Below are 22,987 nucleotides of genomic sequence, written 5' to 3' on the forward strand. Positions count from 1 at the left end.
ACGGCCCCCTCATCACACATGGCTAACTTATCAGAACGGACACAATAAAAACCAAAGACAAGACTGACCGCGATTATAATCTGTGGAATGGGGACGAGGCTCTTCGATTCAGTCTGTTTCAAACACATTTGTCTACAACCCCCCCCACCCGCCTTTTTTCCACCCCGTCCCTTTTTGTCTCACCCTCCTTTCCCTGGCTCACACACAGGCAGGGTGGCCAGGCAGAGGTCACGCTTGGAAAAGCCGCCTAGATCCGTCAGTTGGAACAAAGCAGGGGGAGTACAGTGCCAAGCCCCCCACCCCCACCCCCCAAAAAAATCCAAGACCAGGTTTGGGATTGGGAAGTGCTTGAGGGTCTTGGTGAGACCCTGTGTATATATGTATGTGTATATACATATACACACACACACACACACACACACAACTGGTACAGACTCAGGATTTCTCATTAGTTATTACATCGCGAACAATTTAAGATTTTAACCATTCTAATTTATTTCACAAAATGCACAGTAATGTTACGTACAATGGTTTTGCACTGTTGAAAATAGTGCACAGTTAGCTTTGGAAAGCTTTAATGAACAATGTGGGACAATCTGATAAGATTTACTTTGATTCAATTGAACTTCATTTGTTCTGTTTGTATGTATTCATTCATTTGACTTAACAACAGCTGTATGATGGTGTGACCTGTCACAGAGATCCATACACCATAGTTGGAAACTGTGTTTACGTTAATAAATTGTATATATATATATATATATATATATACAGTGGGGCAAAAAAGTATTTAGTCAGCCACCAATTGTGCAAGTTCTCCCACTTAAAAAGATGAGAGAGGCCTGTAATTTTCATCATAGGTTCACTTCGACTATGAGAGACAGAATGGAGGGAAAGAATCCAGGAAATCACATTGTAGGATTTTTAATGAATTAATTGGAAATTCCTCAGTAAAATAAGTATTTGGTCACCTACAAACAAGCAAGATTTCTGGCTTTCACAGACCTGTAACTTTTTCTTTAAGAGGCTCCTCTGTCCTCCACTCGTTACCTGTATTAATGGCACCTGTTTGAACTCGTTGTCAGTATAAAAGACACCTGTCCACAACCTCAAACAGTCACACTCCAAACTCCACTATGGCCAAGACCAAAGAGCTGTCAAAGGACACCAGAAACAAAACTGTAGACCTGCACCAGGCTGGGAAGACTGAATCTGCAATAGGTAAGCAGCTTGTTGTGAAGAAATCAACTGTGGGAGCAATGATTAGAAAATGGAAGACATACAAGACCACTGATAATCTCCCTCGATCTGGGGCTCCACGCAAGATCTCACCCTGTGGGGTCAAAATGATCACAAGAATGGTGAGCAAACATCCCAGAAGCACACGGGGGGACCTAGTGAATGACCTGCAGAGAGCTGGGACCAAAGTAACAAAGGCTACCATCAGTAACACACTACGCCGCCAGGGACTCAAATCCTGCAGTGCCAGACGTGTCCCCCTGCTTAAGCCAGTGCATGTCCAGGCCCGTCTGAAGTTTGCTAGAGAGCATTTGGATGATCCAGAAGAGGATTGGGAGAATGTCATATGGTCCGATGCAACCAAAATAGAACTTTTTGGTCAAAACTCAACTTGAAGTGTTTGGAGGAAAAACGAAGCTGAGGTGCATCCAAAGAACACCATACCTACTGTGAAGCATGGGGATGGAAGCATCATGCTTTGGGGCTGTTTTTCTGCAAAGGGACCAGGACGACTGATCCGTGTAAAGGAAAGAATGAATGGGGCCATGTACCGTGAGATTTTGAGTGAAAACCTCCTTCCATCAGCAAGGGCATTGAAGATGAAACGTTGCTGGGTCTTTCAGCATGACAATGATCCCAAACACACCGCCCGGGCAACGAAGGAGCGGCTTCGTAAGAAGCATTTCAAGGTCCTGGAGTGGCCTAGCCAGTCTCCAGATCTCAACCCCATAGAAAATCTTTGGAGGGAGTTGAAAGTCTGTGTTGCCCAGCGACAGCCCCAAAACATCACCGCTCTAGAGGAGATCTGCATGGAGGAATGGGCCAAAATACCAGCAACAGTGTGTGAAAACCTTGTGAAGACTTACAGAAAACATTTGACCTCTGTCATTGCAAACAAAGAGTATATAACAAAGTATTGAGATGAACTTTTGTTATTGAGCAAATACTTATTTTACACCATAATTTGCAAATAAATTCTTTAAAAATCAGACAATGTGATTTTCTGGATTTTTTTTTTCTCATTCTGTCTCTCATAGTCGAAGTGTACCTATGATGAAAATAACAGGCCTCTCTCATCTTTTTAAGTGGGAGAACTTGCACAATTGGTGGCTGACTAAATACTTTTTTGCCCCACTGTATATATATATATATTTTTTTTTACATTTGGTATAGCGTATAGGTTTTTGCTTGCCTTTGTCCTTTGAATAACCCAATCTGATTTTCTATATAGTTGCGAGATACATCCTGCGGATGCGCTGGGACACATCCTCATTGATGTTACCTGGGGTCACTGGGTGTTTCAAGTATCACACACCCTCGCCCAGGCGACCCAACCAGGGTTGATCAGACCCCAGCCTGTGTCCCAGCAGCATTGGCACGGTTCTGCCTTCTTGATCCAAAGCCACCTGGTGGCTTTCTCCGCGGCTTCGGTTACAGATCTGATGGTCTTCCCCTTTGCCTTCCCCGTGATGCCCAGCAGCGTCAACACTTTGCGGAGTGAGCGCCCTGCGAATCCTCTGCAGCCCACCTCGCAGCGAGTTCGCCAGCCATGCCTTCTGAATTCTTCCACAAGCTCCTGGTACTTAGCCTGCTTCTTTTCATTGGCCTCTTCCATGCGTTCTTCCCAGGACACTGTGAGCTCCAGCATATGAGAGAGAGAGAGAGAGAGAGAGAGAGAGAGAGAGAGAGAGAGAGAGAGAGAGAGAGAGAGAGAGAGAGAGAGAGAGAGAGAGAGAGAGAGAATTTTATAATAAATATAATATTTACTCAAATAGAAAGAAAGAAGAAGAAACAGTCTTTATTCGTCACGCAACACACCACACTACAACACATGCTTGCACACACACACGCACATGCTTTGATGGTGGCCGGTGAAATGGCTCCTCTGCATTAATCCATCCTGTCTTGTCCTTCCTCCGGGGGCACAGCCAGGAGCAGTGGGCAGCATACGTGGACGTGCCCGGGGACCAGGTGATGAGTGTCCATTGCTGGTCAGACGACGATGTGTGCATGTTTTTGGTGGGGGTCCTTACTGACGTGAGGTGGAGGAAACCCCAAGTGAGCACGGGGAGAACATGCAAACTCCACACAGAAAGGCTCCTATTTGGGAGATAACCCGCCGGAGCACGGTGCCAACAGCGCCCCAGGGGGGAATCAAACCCAGGACCTTCTTGCTGTGAGGCAGCAGTGCAATGCACTGCGCCACCGTCACCAAATATTGCACGTAAGTACGGTGCAATTGCGGCTTGGTTTCACGTTGTCTGAAGTCATGTATTTAACGTGAAACCAAGCCGCAATTGCACCGTACTTACTTACTCCTATACTCCACTATATTTCAAAGCAAGTATCATGCTTTTCACTCTTTGCAATACCTACAAGTAACCTAACCCCTAACCATTTTAATTCAAGGCGACCAATACTGGACTAACACTAACCTGCGTAGAAGGACGAAATGTGTCATAGTACTGAAATTTGAGGTGATCATCTTGGACAACTTGGAGTACTGAGTAATTATTTCTGACACTCAGGTTTTTTCTATCATCAAGTACTTGAATACTTCCTTGAGGTGCTTTCTGGACTGCAACTGACAACTGGGGGGGGTGCTTTCTCTTACCAGCGCTGGCCTTGTGCCAGAGTGACGATCAATGTCTCTTCTACTTCTGAGCCCCTCCACACCACCCCCACCACCACCACCACCCACCTTTTATTGGAGGAAATGGTATTTGGGAGCTCAAACAGGATGTCCTGCTGACTGGCCCGGGGCATTGGCATTATCTTCCACTTTTTCCCCTCTGTTACCGTTCCACCGAATCCGGCCTTGCTCTGAACCCTCTCCTTAAGAAACCTCTTTTGGAGACAAAATAGAGACTCGACGAATTAAGGTGTAAGTACGCCCAAGACCATGGTAGCCTCAAATAGTAGGCAGCCACTTCCTTTCAGCACACTATGGGTTAATAACGACACTGCATAGAAACTTTTACCAGCTTACTCTGCGTCCAGTGCATACTGTGGATGTGGTATGTCATCCTGGTATCAACCGTTAGGGTCTAATTTGAATGTTATTGAACAAACCTCCCAATGATAACAGTATTTTATGCACTCTTCCAAAATATTATGCACAAGAGTTTCAAAACATTTTATAGGTTTTAAAGAACTGAAAATGGTCATTTGTTGAATTTGCAGCACGAGGAAGTCATATTTACTGAAATCAAAAGCTATTTCAATCAAAAACATCTTAACAGGCCAAGTTACATGTTAACATAGGACCCCTTCTTTGATATCACCTTCACAATTCTTGCATCCATTGAACCTGTGAGTTTTTGGAGAGTTTCTGCTTGAATTTCTTTGCAGGATGTCAGAATAGCCTCCCAGAGCTGCTGCTTTGATGCGAACTGCCTCCCACCCTCATAGATCTTTTGCTTGAGGATGCTCCAAAGGTTCTCAATAGGGTTGAGGTCAGGGGAGGATGGGGGCCACACCATGAGTTTCTCTCTTTTTATGCCCAGAGCAGCCAATGACACAGAGGTATTCTTTGCAGCATGAGATTGTCATGCATGAAGATGCTTTTGCTACGGAAGGCACGGTTCTTCTTTTTGTACCATGGAAGAAAGTGGTCAGTCAGAAACTCTATATACTTTGCCGAGCTCATTTTCACACCTTCAGGGACCCTAAAGGGGCCTAAGGCTCTCTCCCCATGATTCCGGCCCAAAACATGACTCCGCCACCACCTTGCTGACGTCGCAGCCTTGTTGGGACATGGTGGCCATCCACCAACCATCCATTACTCCACCCATCTGGACCATCCAGGGTTGCATAGCACTCATCAGTCAACAAGACTGTTTGAAAATGAGTCTTCATGTATTTCTGGGTCCACTGCAACCGTTTCTGCTTGTGAGCATTGGTTAGGGGTGGCCCAATAGTAGGTTTATGCACAACTGCAAGCCTCTGGAGGATCCTATACCTTGAGGTTCGCGGGACTCCAGAGGCACCAGCAGCTTCAAATACCTGTTTGCTGCTTTGTAATGGCATTTTAGCAGCTGCTCTCTTAATCCCATGAATTTGTTTGGCAGAAACCTTCCTCATTATGACTTTATCTGCACCAATCCGTCTGTGCTCTGAATCAGCCACTAATATCATCACAGTACGATGATCACGCTTAAGTTTTTGTGAAATATCTAATGTTTTCATACCTTGTCCAAGGCATTGCACTATTTGACGCTTTTCGGCAGCAGCGAGATCCTTTTTCTTTCCCATATTGCTTGAAACCTGTGGCCTGCTTAATAACGTGGAACGTCCTTCTTCAGTAGTTTTCCTTTAATTGGGCTCACCTGGCAAACTAATTATCACAGGTGTCTGAGATTGATTTCAGTGATCCAAAGCCCTGAGACACAAACCAATGCATGAGTTTAATTGAAAAACAAAAAATTTTGCAATTCCAATTTGCATAATAATTTGAAACGCATCTGTGAAGTGCAGAGATTAATATCTCTGGTGTGATAATGACGGGGGTGTGTGTGTGTGTGTGTGTGTGTGTGTGTGTGTGTGTGTGTGTATATATATATATATACACACACACAAACACACACATACACATACATACATACATACATACATACATACATATAGCCATGCAGGCTGTACCCTTAAATATAGCTGCAGGCAATACGCCAGGGCCCTTCGTTAATGTTCAATGGAGGAGTGTGCTTTGGCTCTCTGTTTCGGTGGGTTACATCACTGCAGAAGTTCATTCGTTCCAACCTGGCTACAGTGTAATTTTATGATCGGGTCCTTCGCTGCAACTAACGGTCGTTATCATTCTGAAGTAGGGCTGCATGATTATGGTTGAAATGAGAATCAGGATTATTTTACCGAATATTGTGATCACGATTATTTATCACACACAAAAAACTGCCTTCACAATAAAAATGTATTTTATTAATGAATAAACTAAAATGTACAAATCTTGAAATCAAAATACTGAATTTGGTGTTTGTAAGGCTATATATAAATTACATTCAAACAAGAAGGTCAGTTACATTACATCTGCAGATTTTTTGCAAGAAAAGGGTTAGGGTTACCCCCACTACTTATTTTAAGTTTTATCTTTATGTAAGACTGATCATTTGTAAAACAGGCAAGTATACAGCAGTGGTGTAAATGTGTAAATGAAGACACCAACATGCTTGTTTCCCATTTCTGCAAATGAAACAAACCAAATCAAGTGTGTTTTTATTATTTTCGATGTATTTACTTTTTCCCCTATTGAACGAAACAAAAAAAAGCCCTGTGTGTCCCCTGTCTACGGAGCGTGTGTGTTGGCGTTTTTCCACGGAGCCTGCAGGGGGCTCCCGCTGGTGCATGGATGCACAGATTATTTACTTTGCCACACATGGATAATTGCGATCAGACGAAAAACAAGGGCAAATTGCACTCAGCTGAAATGCCATGTTGTAACTGCACCAAATACAAATCTTATTCGGATTGTCTGTGGGTTCGTGGGATCCATGACATCCATAAAGTTCTGAGGTCATTACATCTGCGCGTGCCACCATCTTGCTGAGGTCCCGATTGTTGACCAATCACTGGACTGCAATGCTATCATATGACCTGTGCGCGCAGATAAAAACTATAGTTTTCTACTAAATTATTCCATAATAATGGAGTGATCATGATTAAACTTGGACGATGGCATCTCGGAACTGCCCCAAATACACATTTTATTCATTTTGTCTGTGAGTGCAGTGGATACATGATCCACACACCACTGACATAAATTTTTCCCTAACAAAGCAATCGGGCTCCCACCACTTTGGGGTGAGAAATGGTGCCCTGTCTGTTGATGGCTCTCTGTAGATCCAAGATAGGAATACTTAAGTCCACATAAATGTGAGAGGATGGCAAATCACCTGAAAATATTTTGGTACAGTGTGGTCATATATTCAGTCGGCCTATTCCAAAAGAACTTGAACATTAGGTAATGCAAATATCCCCTCTACACGCATGCACAAATTAGCACATTTTTAGAAAATGTTAGTTCATAGTTAATCACATAAACTGCAGTGATCAAAAAACAGTTTCTAAAATGTAATTTCAAAAATATTATTGAAATATTTTGATACCTCGTGGGCATAATGACAAACACACAACGACAGTTTGAACAATCACAGACGGGCTTGTAACGAGAATAAAGGTCCCCCCAATAATAAGTAATAACATTCAGCATTTAAATAGGTTGGACAGTGAGCAATTGGCGACACAATTTCAAAGTCAAGGTGTTTTATTTGTCAAATGCACAGTAAACCAAGGTCATTGTGAACATTGAAATTCTGAGACATGGCGAGCATCAACTACGTAGTAGCCATAAAACATATTGAATTATAAAAATAATCACAAATGAGAATAACAAAATAAATACATAACAGGAACACACTAGCAGCAGTTTCAGACACTGTTATGATGGGGAATATGAACAATAAGAATAGAGTATTATAATATTATAAATATAATATGAGCTAAATATTATATAATATTTTATTTAATATTATTTATTAAATACCGGTCTGCCACAACATCAAAACCACCCCTAATATTGTGTTGCTCCCCCGTTGAGGCATGGACTCCACATGACCTCTGAAGGTGTCCTGTGGTATCTGGCACCAAGACGTTAGCAGCAGATCCTTTAAGTCCTGGAAGTTGCGAGGTGGGGACCCCCTGGAACAACATCCAGCACATCACGCAGATGCCTGATCGGATCGGACCCTAACCCCAGCCATCCGCATGATGTAAAGACAATGTGATTCATCAGACCAGGCCAACTTCTTCCACTGCTCCATCGTCCAGTTCTGATGCTCGCGTGCCCATTGTAGGCACTATTGGTGGTGGACAGGGATCATGGGCACTCTGACCTGTCTGCACCTACGCAGCCTCATACACAGCAAGCTGCGCTGTGTGTTCTGACACCTTTCTATCATAGCAGCGTTAACTTTTTCAACAATTTCTGCTACGGTCGCTCTTCTGTGGGATCGGAACAGACAGGCTAGACTTCGCTCCCCACGTGCATCAATGAGCCTTGGGCATCCATGACTCTGGCTAACCAGTGTCCTTCCTTGGAGCACTTTTGGTAGGTACAAACCACTGCATACCTCGAACACCCCACAAGACCGGCAGTTTTGGAGATGCTCTGACCCAGTCGTCTAACCATCACAATTTGGCTCTTGTCAAAATGGCTCAGATCCTTACGCTTGCCCATTTTTCCTGCTTCCAACTCATCAACTTCACCAGTCAGTGGTTTTAATGTTGTGGCTGATTAGTTTATATTACAACATGCAGTAGTTTCAGAGAGTGTAAAGATGGGGAACATGGACAAGCAAAATAGAGTATTATATTATAAATATAATATGAGATAGATATTATATTATGAGAATAACAAAAATATACATAACAGTAAAACACTAGCACCAGTTGTTGCAATGTTTATTAGTAGTTGACTACATTTTAAGCTTGTGCAAGTTTCCGCACGTGAACGACTTTGTGCTCGTTCTCGACAAGACAAAATGTGCAACAGCAACCTCTGCGGTCGCACATTTCAATGGTCAAAGATTACGGTTCAACACCCAAAAGCAGGACCAAATTTGTGTCACAGATCACCAGATCACCCGGGCTGACTTCCAAATGAAAAAATGTAAAATAAAAACAGGTACTGTAGGTAACAAAAAATACCTGACTTTTCCATTACATAAGATGTGGGGTAATGCACGAGTTAGCTACTCACCAACGATAATGACGACTCTTAACTCCCAACTCACTAACTGAACTTGTTTTGATGTACTACAGTGTGAAAATCATTCCCCGTTCTCAAAAGGGAGATTTATAATGCTTTCTTAAAGGCCTAAAGGTTTGCCCAATTGAACTGCATCAAAGCACAGCGAGAAGCTGCAGCAGAGCGGTAAGCACGTAACTACATTTTGGAGAAATGAACCAAAATATAAGGATAATATCACCCACTTAAACTTTTGATGGGGCTTTGGCTATTTTGGTCTTAGGGCAAAACTAAGGTTTTATCATTTATGAGGAAAAAAACAAAATACCCTTTGTGTGGATTAACATACCCTAAAGAGGATCTCTACCAACTTTGGCACTTTTATCCACACTGCGATTCTTCATGGTCGGACTTGATGTGGACAACCAGAGTTTTTAATGACATCAGCAGCCATACTGTGGACAAAAGTGTTAGTGCAACTGATGACATCATCAGGTTCCATCGGGGTTTCCCCTCACTTTTTTTACCACAAGACCTCCTTGACAGACTAAGCTCTCGCTGTGGTTGGCAAACGTGTCTTCAGTCTACGTCATCATTGTGTTGCAGAGTAAGTCAGGTGTTGTTTTTTTTGAGCACCTGCCCTTCTCAACGTCTCTGCGCGGCCTGCTGGTTTATATTCACTTTGGCAATTTGCAAACGTTTAACTGAGGTCTTTGGGCGAAGGAATTTTTTGTTTCTCATTTGGATCCTTTGGTATATCAAACATTAAATAAAATAAAAATTAAAAAAAGAGTGCTAATAACTTCATCCACAGGTTGCACATCAACTCCTTATATCACACAGAAGGTTCTCATTTTAATTGTATGTCCTTTGGAATATAAAAGAACAAATGAGACAGGAGAGCAAAGACCCTTCCTCCGCTCCTTTGGAAAGTCATCTTTGATACAACCAAAAGACATGAGATGGGATGATTCGGTCCTTTTCCTCTTTCCGTAATATTAATGGAAGATCATGGATTTAACTAATAAAAAATAAAAACCTCGGAAATAAATAAAAGATTTAACGTCTTCACCCGTAATGCACCCTTCTGACATAAAAAGAAAATTCCCGGATACTTACCCTCGCTCCAGCCCTCTGCGCGCACGCACACGCACACACACACACACACACACACACACACACACACACACACACACACACACACACACACACACACACACACACACACTTTACCCAGCAGGCAAAATGGCACAAAAGACACCATCATAGGAGACAGCAGTGCCAAAACACAGGAGGTCTCCCTTGTTTTGGTTTTGTTTTAAGTACAAACACGTATACACAATAAGGCAATAAGATAGCGACTTCCTCTGAATGATTTCATAGTCCCAGCAAGTAGCTGTGTTGCACAAGAAACCGACCCCACTTGTGACTATTGAGACGCGAATGTTCAAGCCCACGCAAAAAACAAAGAGACAAAAGCTCCATTTAAAAAAGGCCACCTCCAGCTAATCTTCAAATCCGGCCTTATGCCTCGATGGTTCTCAACATGGAAAGAAAAATGAGTGCGGTTGGTAATTTAGCACCTATGGCAGCCAGTAATAAATGTTGCCGATGCTCACAAACACTAGGCTATGAGCTAGTGTCAAAAATGGAGATTGAAAAATGAACATTAAGGTAATTTCATTTTAAGTTTTTGAGGTGGATGATTTTAACAAAATGGATATCCGACTCTGTGAATAAATTTGTCAGTCAGTCGCAAAGAGTAGCGTGTAAAGAAATGGTTTTATTTCATGGTGAGAGGGCGCTCTGCATTTGATTGTATAATTGATTGTGTTATTCATGTAATGCAGCAGGGAGTGTCAGAAAAACATCACAAAAATGAAAGAATTTAAATAGAAATTCTGGAGGTGACCTTTAATCTAAGGGGAATCGCAGGTCGGTACCAACAGGAGCACAGTATCATCAAGTATCATCACACTCGACAGTCATAGCACGGAGTCAAAGAAAATGCCAATTTATGAAGTGCTTACAGAGTCTCTGTTGCGCTTTTTTTCCTCTCCTTTCTTTCCATGCACGCACGCACGCACGCACACACACACAAACACGCACACAAACACGCACACACACACGCGCACACACACACACACACACACACACACACACACACACAATAAATAAGACTCACGTCATAAGGCAGTGTTGACCATGAATTTGTCACAATTAACAAATCCTCCCGCTTAGGGAGATGCAACATGGACACAAGACACATTCATTAAGATTAACAAGGTCTCCACATTTACTCTCCATCATTTCTTTTTATTACGCCAACTGGAGTTTTCAAGGCCTTCTGGGTGATCTCCTGGTCCGCAGGGGAGGAGGGGGGGGGGGGGGGGGCAGGACTGTCCTCCAGCCGTTAACATGATTCTAGAGCTTCTAGTTCATTAATGCCATACGGAGAGTAACGGAGCCATCTGCGAGGGGTGGGTCCAGGTCTTTTTGCATTTCAGTTAAAGTTTGTCCCAAAATGGTTCCCCCCCCACAGCAAAAAAGAGAAGGCAAAAAAAAACAAAAAAAAAACGGGTCCAACGGCAGCCAGCTGCTCAAAGGTTCAGGACATTCCGGAGGTTTCCAGGTAACTCTGGAGCTTGCGTACCGTGCTTCTGTCCAGTGAGCAAAGGTCAAAGTCGAACGTAGTGTTTGTGATGTGAAAGTGTCCCGTCTCTTCAATGAGGTTCACTATCTGGAAGAGAGAGAGATGGAGGCTCATTTTGAATTTGAATTGCAATCCTCAGCCCCCCCGCACCCCCCAAAGATCTCCCCACATACAGCAAGACTGATGTAGGACATTTGCTTTGTGTCTGTTTGACCCAGATTTAGAGGGAAGATTGACACCGCTTTCATCTCAGTGTCCAGTACAGAGATAGCAAAGAGGTGCATGCCAACTGTGCTAGCGCAATGCATGGCCACGGAGGGAATCGACTAGCCTAGTGCCCGTGAAATTAGGGGAATATACACCTTCCAGCAGCTCAGAAGCGGTTATTTTAAATCCTTTACACGACATGTTTATGACGTAAAAAGGACACTGTAGTCGTTTCGAATGTGGCTACGGTGAGAACTACTTTTTGGACGGTGACATCACTGATGAGACAGCTTACATGTAAATCTGAACATTGCTGGGGTGTTCACACTGTCTGCACTATCTTCTGCTCTACTTTTTTTTTGTCTTAAGGACATAGCAATGTTCAGACTACACAATGGTCCAAGACAAGGGTTCACACTACATGATCCTACACAGGCACGGGATAACCACGGGATGCGGACTGCGTGGATCAGTTCTGCATAGAGTCGGAGGTAAATTACGGTACCTAAATAGCATTGTGAAAGTGCAGCGCAAATACCTAATATTCCTTTATTTTAGTATACATTACACACATTCCATTTGGGGCTCTTATTGGCTGCCGCTGTGCCTTTACATCATCTTGCATTGCCCATGTCCCCATTGACGACGGCTCTTTTTTTTCTTCTCTTTTTTCTTGTTTTTTTTATCTCTCAACGTATATTCAAAACCGAGTTTGATTTATAAATAGTAGAAAAATGTTAAGCCGTGGAGTTATCTATTCCCGTTAGATTACATGGGGAAACTCAGTTCACTTACCGAGGCGCTAAACAACGCTGAACAACGCCGTTCCCTACGATCGAACGATCGTTTCCTATAATCATTCATCAATATTCCATGTGATATGAAGACACAATGTGAAACCGTTTTGATAGAATTCAACCTTTAAATTGTACCACATTTACACACACACACATTGTTGTGAAACGGCGAAGAAGAAAAACCCTTCGCGCCACACACCTGCGTCACTCCCGTAAAAGGACGGTTAAAGCGCAGCACGGGGGTGTTTCAGTCTCACTTGTCTATGAAAACTTTCTTCTCTGCATCGTTATGGATTACGCGAATCGGGTGGCGGAAGCTCTGAATCATATTTCAGACCTTAATCTGACCAGTGCGATAGATCCAAGTCAGTGTTAGCAGCGCGTACTGGACTTCATTTGCCGCGATGATAGTTAGTTCTCCTACGGCGATGCGGAGAACGACAGCGATGCTGAATCTGATATTACTCGACTTGACTTGGAGAACATTTCAAAGAGCGGATTTCAAACTTAATGTGATGATGAAACTCAATATTTTCAAGAACCACCGGAGGAGACCGACGATAAGTCCGTTGTTGTTACAACGGAAGAAGTCAATGACATGATGAAGTCTGTTGAGGTTGGAGACTCATAATATTGATAGACTCTACATTTTGTTGTGTTGTCCGTACTTTTAAACTCCAGAATAATTCCACTTTTATAAAACATGTATATTCTTACTGTTAAATAAAAGCTTTTTTATAAAAACAAATTAGTTGTGTGTTGTTGAGCTGTTCGTGATTGGCCCATTGAGCAGTATGTTAATTAGCCATGAGGCTTTGTTTGTCCGCCAACCCCATTTGCATTCTGGGAGCTGGCTGAATGAACCTGGTGTGGGTAAAACTTTGGAGGTGATTATTTCAGAATCACAGTTTGCCACACCCTTGTCATTAACAAGTCATAGCTTTAAAAAATATTTGCTTGATTTGCACAAGTGACACCTTGGTTGGAAGCTCTGATTCTCCACATTCAAATGATGTGAGAAAAAGCCACCAAATGACCCTAAAGTATGCGTTGGGTCACAAATTGCGTCTTTCATATAACGGTTGGTCCCACAGTAAAAGTTGTAGCCAAACCGTTGCCTCTTTTTGGTTCAGGTCATGCTGAGATAACACCAGGAGGAACAGAAAAGCTGGTGCCACACCCGTAGAGAAGCTCACAGGTTACTATTATAGTACCCAACCCCTACGGCACTACACAGCTTACGTCGCCAATAGTTATGCCAGCTGCTCACCTGTTGTAGAATATGCCCCTCCCTTAGTGTCATCAGCCTTCTGTGCAGTTCCACTAGCTCATCCAGGTAAGCCTTGGGAAAGAAGACAAGACTTTTAAGTCTTCACACTAAAATGTTCAGCAGACGCTTAATGTCGACACATTTCCCAGAAGTAGCTAGATGATAATGTCCTTAGCGATGCAGAAACCTTTACGCACCTTGTCACAGTCGATATTCTTGTTCTTGTCCACCTTGCCCTGCTTGGCTGGGCTCTTCACTTCCAGTAGCTGGACAGTGGAGGAAAAACAAAAAAAACAACATTTTGAGTAAAATTTGACACATTCCTTGGTGTCAAGCAGTGAGCAATAAAATGTTGCCCATGTTTTTGAAACGTATGCATGTTGTGTGCTTGTGCCAGTTATTTGGCGAAAATAAGTGTTGACCATCATCATCAGTGGGACCAGGAGATCACTTCAAGGTAGGTGTCTCACAATATTGTTAAATTTTACCAAAAGCCGAAAATAGAAGAGACAACACTAAAAATCGAAAAACGCGACCCATCGGGAAAATGATTGTATGTTGTAACTGTGCCGACTGGCAAACTGGCTAAAACTTTATTTGACCCACCACAAATACGTGCACCGAGTTAGCAATGTGGCACTTACCTGACTGCTAGTGGTTTTTAATAAGGACGGGGCCTCGCTTTGGGACGTGGGGATGGGAGAGGAGCTGCTGTCGCTCTCGCTGCCGTCGCTCAAGCTGACCCTGCGTTGCGCATGGAGATGGGACAACTTCAATCAGAATCCCAGGGGGAAATTACTAATGGCGTGACATCTCCGTGAATTCTACACGACAGGCCAATTGGTACATAGGGATGTATGGCAACAGCGATATTAAATACACCATGTCAATGGTGACGCAGTTTCACAACAATAACAAAAACACTGGGGGAACGGAGACGGTCTTTTGTAACTATAATGCAAATTTCCCATTAACTATAAGGAGTGGTTTCAGTTTCAGTCTTAGTTGGCCGAAAATTCCTCACGATCACGATGCATCCACGATAATAATCATGCGATATTGGGGAGATGAATCGTGATCCTTCAATTATTCAAATTTGACCCGAAACAATGAGAAATCTATTTAAAAAGTAATAGATCGAGTGATAGCGATACTATGATTTCATTTTTGAGAACAAAAACAGAAAATAATCTTCATCAAAATGTATTTAATGGGATTTTTATAGTATTAATGCATTACTACCCTTGACAGCGCAAATGTTGAAGTGATGGTAGAGGTCGGTTGCGTTTCCCCTGGTCGTAGCCACCACTGCCTGGTACATTTTAACAGTTGTCACTTCATTAATATCCAGTACTATGATGTACTTCTCTTTTTACTACCAAATCTTCTCCAATGACATTTTTGCTTTGAGACGATTCATTGGTATTGCGTTTTCACGAGTGAGATTGCTGCAGACAGCAGCAGGGCTCCCTTTCGCACGACTGCCCAGATGCCTCGAGTCGACTGAATCGGCTGAATCGGCGCCCGTGCGGTGCTGATTGGTCCGATTTGGGGCGGGGAGCATATTATTTATACTCGTGGCCAGCGAGCCATTCCATTCAACTTAAAAAATAAAATATAAAAAATTAAAAAAAACTCTTGCCATTTTGGCGAACCACCACCAGAAAGACTCTGTGTACCTCACTAAACCCCTACGTGTGAGCAGACTTCCACAACCTTCTTTGGGACCTGATTTTTATTTCTATACTGAACACAAAACCTTGATGCAATTAACCCGAGTCGAATGCAGTTAAAAGTATATATATTATCTCAAAGACACATGTTTTCTCAACGCCAACACAGCCACCCCGTTCGAAGCGCTGTGAGCCAACCTGCGCTGGTGGTGCGTCATGTGCGTGTGCGGCAACCTCTCGGGGTCCGACTCCATGTCGTTGTCCTCCTCTTCCTCTGACTCCTCGTCGTCTTCAGAGTTCAAGTCCGGAATTATTGACTGCAGTGGACCCAGCACTGGATGTGTGTGTGTGTGTGTGTGTGTGTGTGGGTGTGTTTTCATCGATGAATGTGAGGGAGAGATGATATACAGGGGGAGGGTAGAGAGATAAAATCGTTAACATATGCATCAGAAATGGACAGATTTAATATGGTATGGTACCAAAACATAGCATGCACAGAGCAAGGGAAGCATGCTGCGCATGGAAAGGTGAGGGTGAGATGATCCATTGCGGCTGAGAAGCAGACAAACGTTAGAGCTTTAAAGGGAACCTATTATGCAAAAGTCACTTTATCAGTGCTTGTGCACATACATTTGGTCTCTGATGGGCCTACTAACACACAAACTGTAAAATAAGACAACCCAGTCAGTTTATTGTGAGCTGTCCGTTTCAGAAAACATGTCCTAAAATGAGACGTTCAGATTTGCAGCCCTTATCTACGTCATTTAGGGTCTCAGTAGAATTCCCCACCCCCCATCTGAGTAACTCCACCCATGGCTGGAGAATAACAAAGTACGCAGACTAAATACAATGGAATCTAGAAGTGAAGCTCAAACACCATTGGCTGACAGAACTAGGGCCTCAGGCCACCCACAAAAAGAGCTTGTTTACGAGGATCATTGCTTTGTTTAATGGTAGTCAAATCAACAAAAGCGTGGAAAAGGAGATGGTCTGTTCATCTGAGGGCGCTTGAACTAATGTCCTGCTCAGCATTTTATTAATTAACTGAACTTTGGAACCAAGTCACAATGTGTAATTATTCTCCCTCATTGCAAGATTCTTTAAAAAATAATCCGCACATAAACACAGATAAAATCAACAACCTCTTATTTGTAAATGGCACAAGAGCTTACCACCGACCCTGTTTATTTACTATAAAATCACCAAACCTGGGTGAGCTAGTTTGCATGTATAGTATTTTGGAATTGGTAGACGTTGAATTTCACGTCTGACCTGTGCTGCAGATCCATTTTGGCTAACATCAGAGAAATAACAGAAATAACAACAGCAAAAACATAATCTTCCACTGCAATTGTTCCATTCTGGACTGAAGCGCCTCTTGTGACAAGTCAGCACCCTAGTGACTGTGCCAAGCATTAACATAGCTTTAGAGACAACCTTGACATAAATAAATAAAAACTTAAAGCTGCCATAAGCAAAAGTCAATTGTACGTTCATGATTGTCAAGTAAGTTATGATTGACGTAGTCAATAGTCTCTTCCTCCCTTCCAAAAAATAAGATATTAAAAAAATAAGATATATACATATACACACAAAAATAGACACACACACACACACACACACACACACACACACACACACACACACACACACACACACACACACACACACACACACACACACACACACACACACACACACACACACACACACAGTCATTATCACACCAGAGATATTAATCTCTGCACTTCACAGACTGCAAGTGACAACTGTTGTCGTGCAAACAGGCAACATGGAAAGAAAAGTACCCTGCTAACGTGACGGTGCACAGCTAAAAAGATAAATCAAATTTCAAAATTTAATTACAAGCTAAAAAAAATGAAGAATAAAACACACTCGAAAATTGTGTGCATGCTTTTTAGGTAGATGTTAGATTTCTTTATGTTAAAAAATAGGATAAATAACAATTTCACAAAAACTTTTGCTAAACCACAGGATATTTTTTTTCTTCAAAATTACAAAAATCCGAAAATCTCATGAAGTAATTTTGCAATAGGTCCTTTTTTTATTTTATTTTTTAAATATATATATATATTTCACTTTTTTTGCAGTGTGTAGGGAAGGTGGTTGGGTGTGGCATTCCGCTAAAGGTTACCTGTGTGGGTGGTGGGGGGAATGGTCACCCTTTTCCTGACAATGAAGTCCACCACTGTTTTTCACATGAAAAAAAATAATAATAAATAAAAGAAAAAAAAAAAAACACACACACACAAGCACAAGTCATCCTCAAAGCAGGAAAACTCTTCCATCATCAAGGCATCTGAACTGAAATGCATTACTCGGTTGCTCGGCCTTCCCCTAGAAATACCCACGAAATTAGCATAGCTTTAGCTAACTGTAATCTGCTCCAGATTATCATGTTTTAAACATGATATTCCATGTTTCAATGGCTGGACAATATTCACTTCACATTGAGTCCAATTTATGAAGAACTGGCGATTTAAATTATTTCTTTCAGGCGGTATAGCAACATACAACCCGAGTCAAATTTGAACATTTATGTGCGTTTGTTTTTTTCAATAGAAGTCTGCATACTGTATACTGTCGCTTTGACAATAGCCTCTATGGTGTGAAGAATGGAGATTTTCTGTTTCCCCTCCCCAATTGCTTTGCATTGACCTTGAGGTTGAAATGTGGGTGTGGGTATAAAGTGTGTGGGTGTATTTAGAACACTTTTAAATTGTTCTTCTTTGATATAAACAGATGCAGAATGCCTGAAAGGAAGTTAAGTTATTACCGACTGTATAAAACACAAGAGCTACAATGACCCTGTTGAACTGCATTGAAGCAGAGCAGTAAGACACCATTCACACCCTATGTACGCAAACCAACGCAAGCTCCAGCTGCAGTACCGCGCGCAGCAGTGAGGGAGCACTATGGCAAACAAAGACAGGAAAAGGTCAGATCCAACGAGTGACGATGACTTATTTCATCATTTACACTTAAAGTCTCTTCTGCTCTTCGTGGCACTTCAATGCGACGAGTCTTTGACGAGAAGGCCAACTTGTACGTTAGAGCTTTCTCTGGTACAAATAAGTACAAGACGACACATTGGTCGACAGTTGACGTTTTTGTTCCCAATGGCTCTGGTTCTGTGTTGAACTTGAAGCACATTTTAGTATTTTTAGTGCTTATAGAGCTTATTGTGCCTAATCACCGGGTGTCACGACATTTCACTGCATATATGTAAGGCCGTATGAATATGTATATGCGGATTTCACTCTAACAACCAGATCCGATTTGTCCTGCCGCCCCCTGGTGGAACCAGGTGTAGTACCTCCACAGGAAGGCAGGAATGCACTACAGGGTGTTTGTGTACTTACATAGGGTCTGCTTTAACACTTAGTTTCTCAACATTAAGGCTTTTGTGGCCGATGTGAAAGGTGTGTGTGTGTGTGTGCGCGCGCGCTGATTACCTTGTCGTTTGTGATGCCTGTGCGCAAATCCTGAGCTGGAGCTGGAGCTGGAGCTGGGGCTGGCTGGACTGGGCTGTTCTGACTGTTGTTGTCCCCCCAGATCCCGATCCAAGGAGAAGGACACAGAGAGATGAACAAATAAGTGACTTCAACACCCTGCTCCAAAGTCAGCGCGAAGTCATACGCAAAAAGTCCAATCTTCCAAAGTGGGAATAAACAATCGATCTCATCTTTCTTATCTTTCGATATTAATTCACTAGACGCCTTCGGCAATGTCAGAAAAATAGGTAGTTCTATCGATTTTTTGGGGTGAAATAAGTAACTTTAAAATACAACTTCAAGAGTACAGCTGGGCAATGACTATAATTGGATGAGGTGCAGTAGTGTTGGTATGCTCTCATTCTTCACTATCATTTCATTACAAGGAAGCACGGACAGCACTGATATGAATACAAAAATGTACAGGTACCATAACAGTGTGATCATTGGTTTTCACTAATGTGAGCCAATCAGCAATTCCAAAACCCTGCTCTCGTCCCCCTTATAACATAAATAATATAAAAATAATAATATATAAATGAATAATAAGAAGGAATGAATAATAAAAAAATAAATAAATGTTACTAAATTATATGACTTCCACTCCTCGTTAATTTATTTTTTATTAAAAAAAAAAAGATACCGGTCAGAAATGTACCTGTATAGGTTAAGAGAAGATACGCTTCAATTAGCGAGAAAAAAAACCATAAAAACAAAAACACAGCAACATTTTTTTGTGGTTAGTCTTTAAGAAGTATGGGAGTGTGCGCCCGCGACGCCCACACCCATTAAAAGCGGTCAAGGTAGTTTTTCTTGTCAGCGTGTCTCTTCCAAATGCAGTTTGTCGTTAAAACGCAGCACAATGGAGGGGCAAACACAGAGCTCTTGAAGTGGGCCGAGCGGCTCTTCAAACACAGCAAACCAAAGGAACAGCACCGTTGGAGACCACTTATATATACCGGGCTGGACAGACAAAACGTGGATTTAGAAAGCTTTACTCAACTTTAACATTACCACTACAGGCCGGTTGTCAACAGATGGATCTGTCAATCTGACTGTTTATTCATTTGACCACAAAATGAGATTTAGTCTTTCAAGCTGCTGCTTCCCTCACTTAAAAAAAAACACAGAGACCACAACATGAAACCTGTCAAAGTCAGTTTTCTCCGAAGATCGCTTCATATTGCACACATTTCGACTGCGGAAAGAGACGACTCGTGATATAATTAGTTTGATGGTCATGCAGGAGAAACGCCTCACTCCTCCATGGCTGCACACAGGCTTCCAAGCACACCTGCAACCAGTGTTCCTTCCCAGAGTGTTGAGCCAGTGGGCACATTCTCACACCTCCACGAGCACAACGAAAGCCAGAAAAAGTGAACATGCTGACGCTTTTGCTCTTCAATCTCTCTTGAAAAAGACCAGGGTTCTGCACATCTCTCTAGGCCACAAGGCTAGCAGCACTGTTTGATGACAGAGTAGTGCCACAGTGTTGTTCATTTTGACTCTATGCCACAATGCCAGGTGGAATTTATTTAAAGAACAATCTCACACAATGTTGCTATTTATTTATGCAGGGAAACCTTACAATTGATGAATACCTTATTTCAGATTGGGTTTTTTTTTGATTCATTCTGCTGTCCTTTCTGTACCCCTGTCTGCATGATCTGAAAACACAAGTTACAGGTACTCCTCACTGAACAACCAACCCGTTTCAAGACCAGACTTACAACCAGCTCTCTGACCAGTCTGAATTGTACGCCGTGTACAATACTGCGGCGTGCGAGCGCTGCGTCTCAGGGTCAAGCATCTGATCGCGCATCACACTATATTCTATAAACACTATATATACTGTATACATCTCGTCATCACCGTTCTCAGTCCCGTTCCCGCAGTTTGTCAGTATTCACTACACTAGCGTTCACAATGGCCACGCCCCCTTAGAATGAAATAACACAGGTCCTCGTTTTTCAAGCAATTCCCTGAACGACCTGGTTGTAGGAATGGAACTTGGTTGTGAAGTGATGTGTACCTGTGCATTTACCAAACATAACTAATGGACCAATGTGAATGTTTGGATATCAGGTTGATAGGTAGATTTTTTTTTATTTTTATTGATTTATTTTCTCTCGTTGTGATTACCTGCTGGGTGTTGGCGAGAGTCTGAATTGGTTCTTGGTTCTTGTTTCTCACTAAAAAGGATATCCACAAAAAAAAAAAAAAAAAGAAATGATGTGTTCTATGATGCAATAGAAATATTTGTTTCTCAACAAAACTTAAGGTGAAGTGATTCCAGTATGTTTTAGTGCCATTTTAATACATATTGTGATGATTATTTGGATAAAATCGTTAATCACAATTAATTTGGCCACGAAAATTGTGACATCTCACACACACACACACACACACACACACACACACACACACACACACACACACACACACACACACACACACACACACACACACACACACACACACACACACACACACACACCAGCAGAAAAAGAGCCTGAGAAAGATGGACCAAGAAAGACAAACAACAGTAAGAAAAAGAGAAACAGAGAGAAGCAGACACAAGGAGAGAGAGAGAGAGTTTTTCTCTCTCTCTCTCCTTCTGTTTCTAAGAGAGATGGACAGAAAGGGGGAAACTGAAGCCCCCGTTTGCCACGGTCAGGCTGAAACGGTTCCCAGTGCGGTTGATAGGGTTACGGTTACGGTGGCACTTCCACTACGCACAGTTTGGCATGGAGCGGTTGTGAACGATCCTATTCCTAGGTTTTCAGCCCCGGTGTATTCACCGTACTGAACGGGGCCAAAATGTGCTGCGTGGAGGCCAAATTAGGTAAGTCATCCATGGTTGGTTTCCATCCCATACGTGGTTACATCCAACAGCACCATTGTTAAAAAATATTGAATAATATTGAAAAAAATACAACCTTTTTTTCCCCCTCCCAATGGTTGAACATGTTTATTGTGACATCAACAAACAAACAGTGGGTTCGTAGTAATGAAAAGTGTATTTGCTACGCAGCTGTGAGGGCTTCTTACAGACATTAATGAACAGAGCAGCAAGGGGAAAAAAGAAAAAATCAGAGAAACGCAAATGGAAATTCTCCATTGGGAAAGGGTGCGTCAATGGTGAACGTCTCATACGCACGACGCAAGACCAGTGTTGTCGTCACTATAGTTTTTCTTCGGGACTTCCTGGTGCCGATTCCAGCTCCGCCCGCGGTTGGGCGCGGCTCGGCGCGGCCGCCCCTCCACCCCAGAACGGTCGTGGAAATGAGGCTCATGTGAAAGAGACAGAGAGAGAGAGAGAGAGAGCATAAGAAAGGGAGAGAATCGAGGGTAAGGAAGAGACAGACATTAAGGAAGCGGAAAGAGAACACAGGGAAGTAGAAAGGTAGGGAGCCTGAGACGAGAACGGGGGTGCGAGAGAGAGAGAGAGAGAGAGAAAAGAAAGGCATGAATGAACAAGAGAGATCAAACGGGAGGAAGAGGGGAAAGCGCTGAGACCTGATGTGCTCCCAGCCAGCGATGGGAGGGCTAGATCCCAAGCTACAGCAAGTCTCTGCGGAAATCTGACAATATGTGTTCCAGAGGGGAAAAGGTTAAAAAAAATAATAATAATAATAATAATAAAAAAAATAAAAACAACCTTCTAGACAAGAAAGTGCTGAAGGATTTTATTTAGGGTGGAAAAAAGAATATTACAAAAGCCTGGCGTGGGCATACACACATTAAGGCAATTTAATACAAACTATTTTGAAAAATAGCAAAACCTATCCTTCAAGTTGACCTCAACTGCGTCTTTTCTTCACATCAAATTCTGTTCAAAGTGTGAGTTTCTGGATGGCCGCCATATTTTCAA

General features: G+C 42.5%; 1 protein-coding gene across 2 annotated transcripts in view; it reads right to left on the minus strand.

Moving 5' to 3' along the window:
• Positions 1–11,581: 11,581 nt before the first annotated feature.
• mllt3 (MLLT3 super elongation complex subunit) overlaps positions 11,582–22,987 on the minus strand; it is a 51,361-nt gene continuing 39,955 nt past the window's right edge. Inside the window, exons 8-14 of one of the 2 annotated variants that reach the window (XM_080023736.1) lie at positions 19,075–19,156; positions 17,754–17,807; positions 15,797–15,932; positions 14,570–14,669; positions 14,123–14,191; positions 13,926–13,997; positions 11,582–11,738 (exon numbers count right to left, since the gene is read on the minus strand). In XM_080023736.1, coding sequence (XP_079879862.1) covers positions 11,607–11,738; positions 13,926–13,997; positions 14,123–14,191; positions 14,570–14,669; positions 15,797–15,932; positions 17,754–17,807; positions 19,075–19,156 — 645 coding nt within the window. In that variant the 3' untranslated portion in view covers positions 11,582–11,606. The remainder of the gene's footprint in view (positions 11,739–13,925; positions 13,998–14,122; positions 14,192–14,569; positions 14,670–15,796; positions 15,933–17,753; positions 17,808–19,074; positions 19,157–22,987) is intronic. The other variant, XM_080023737.1, reaches the window with a different exon arrangement.

Source organism: Zeus faber (genome assembly GCF_960531495.2).
Source record: "Zeus faber genome assembly, chromosome: 22".
NCBI classification, from domain to species: Eukaryota; Metazoa; Chordata; class Actinopteri; order Zeiformes; family Zeidae; genus Zeus; species Zeus faber.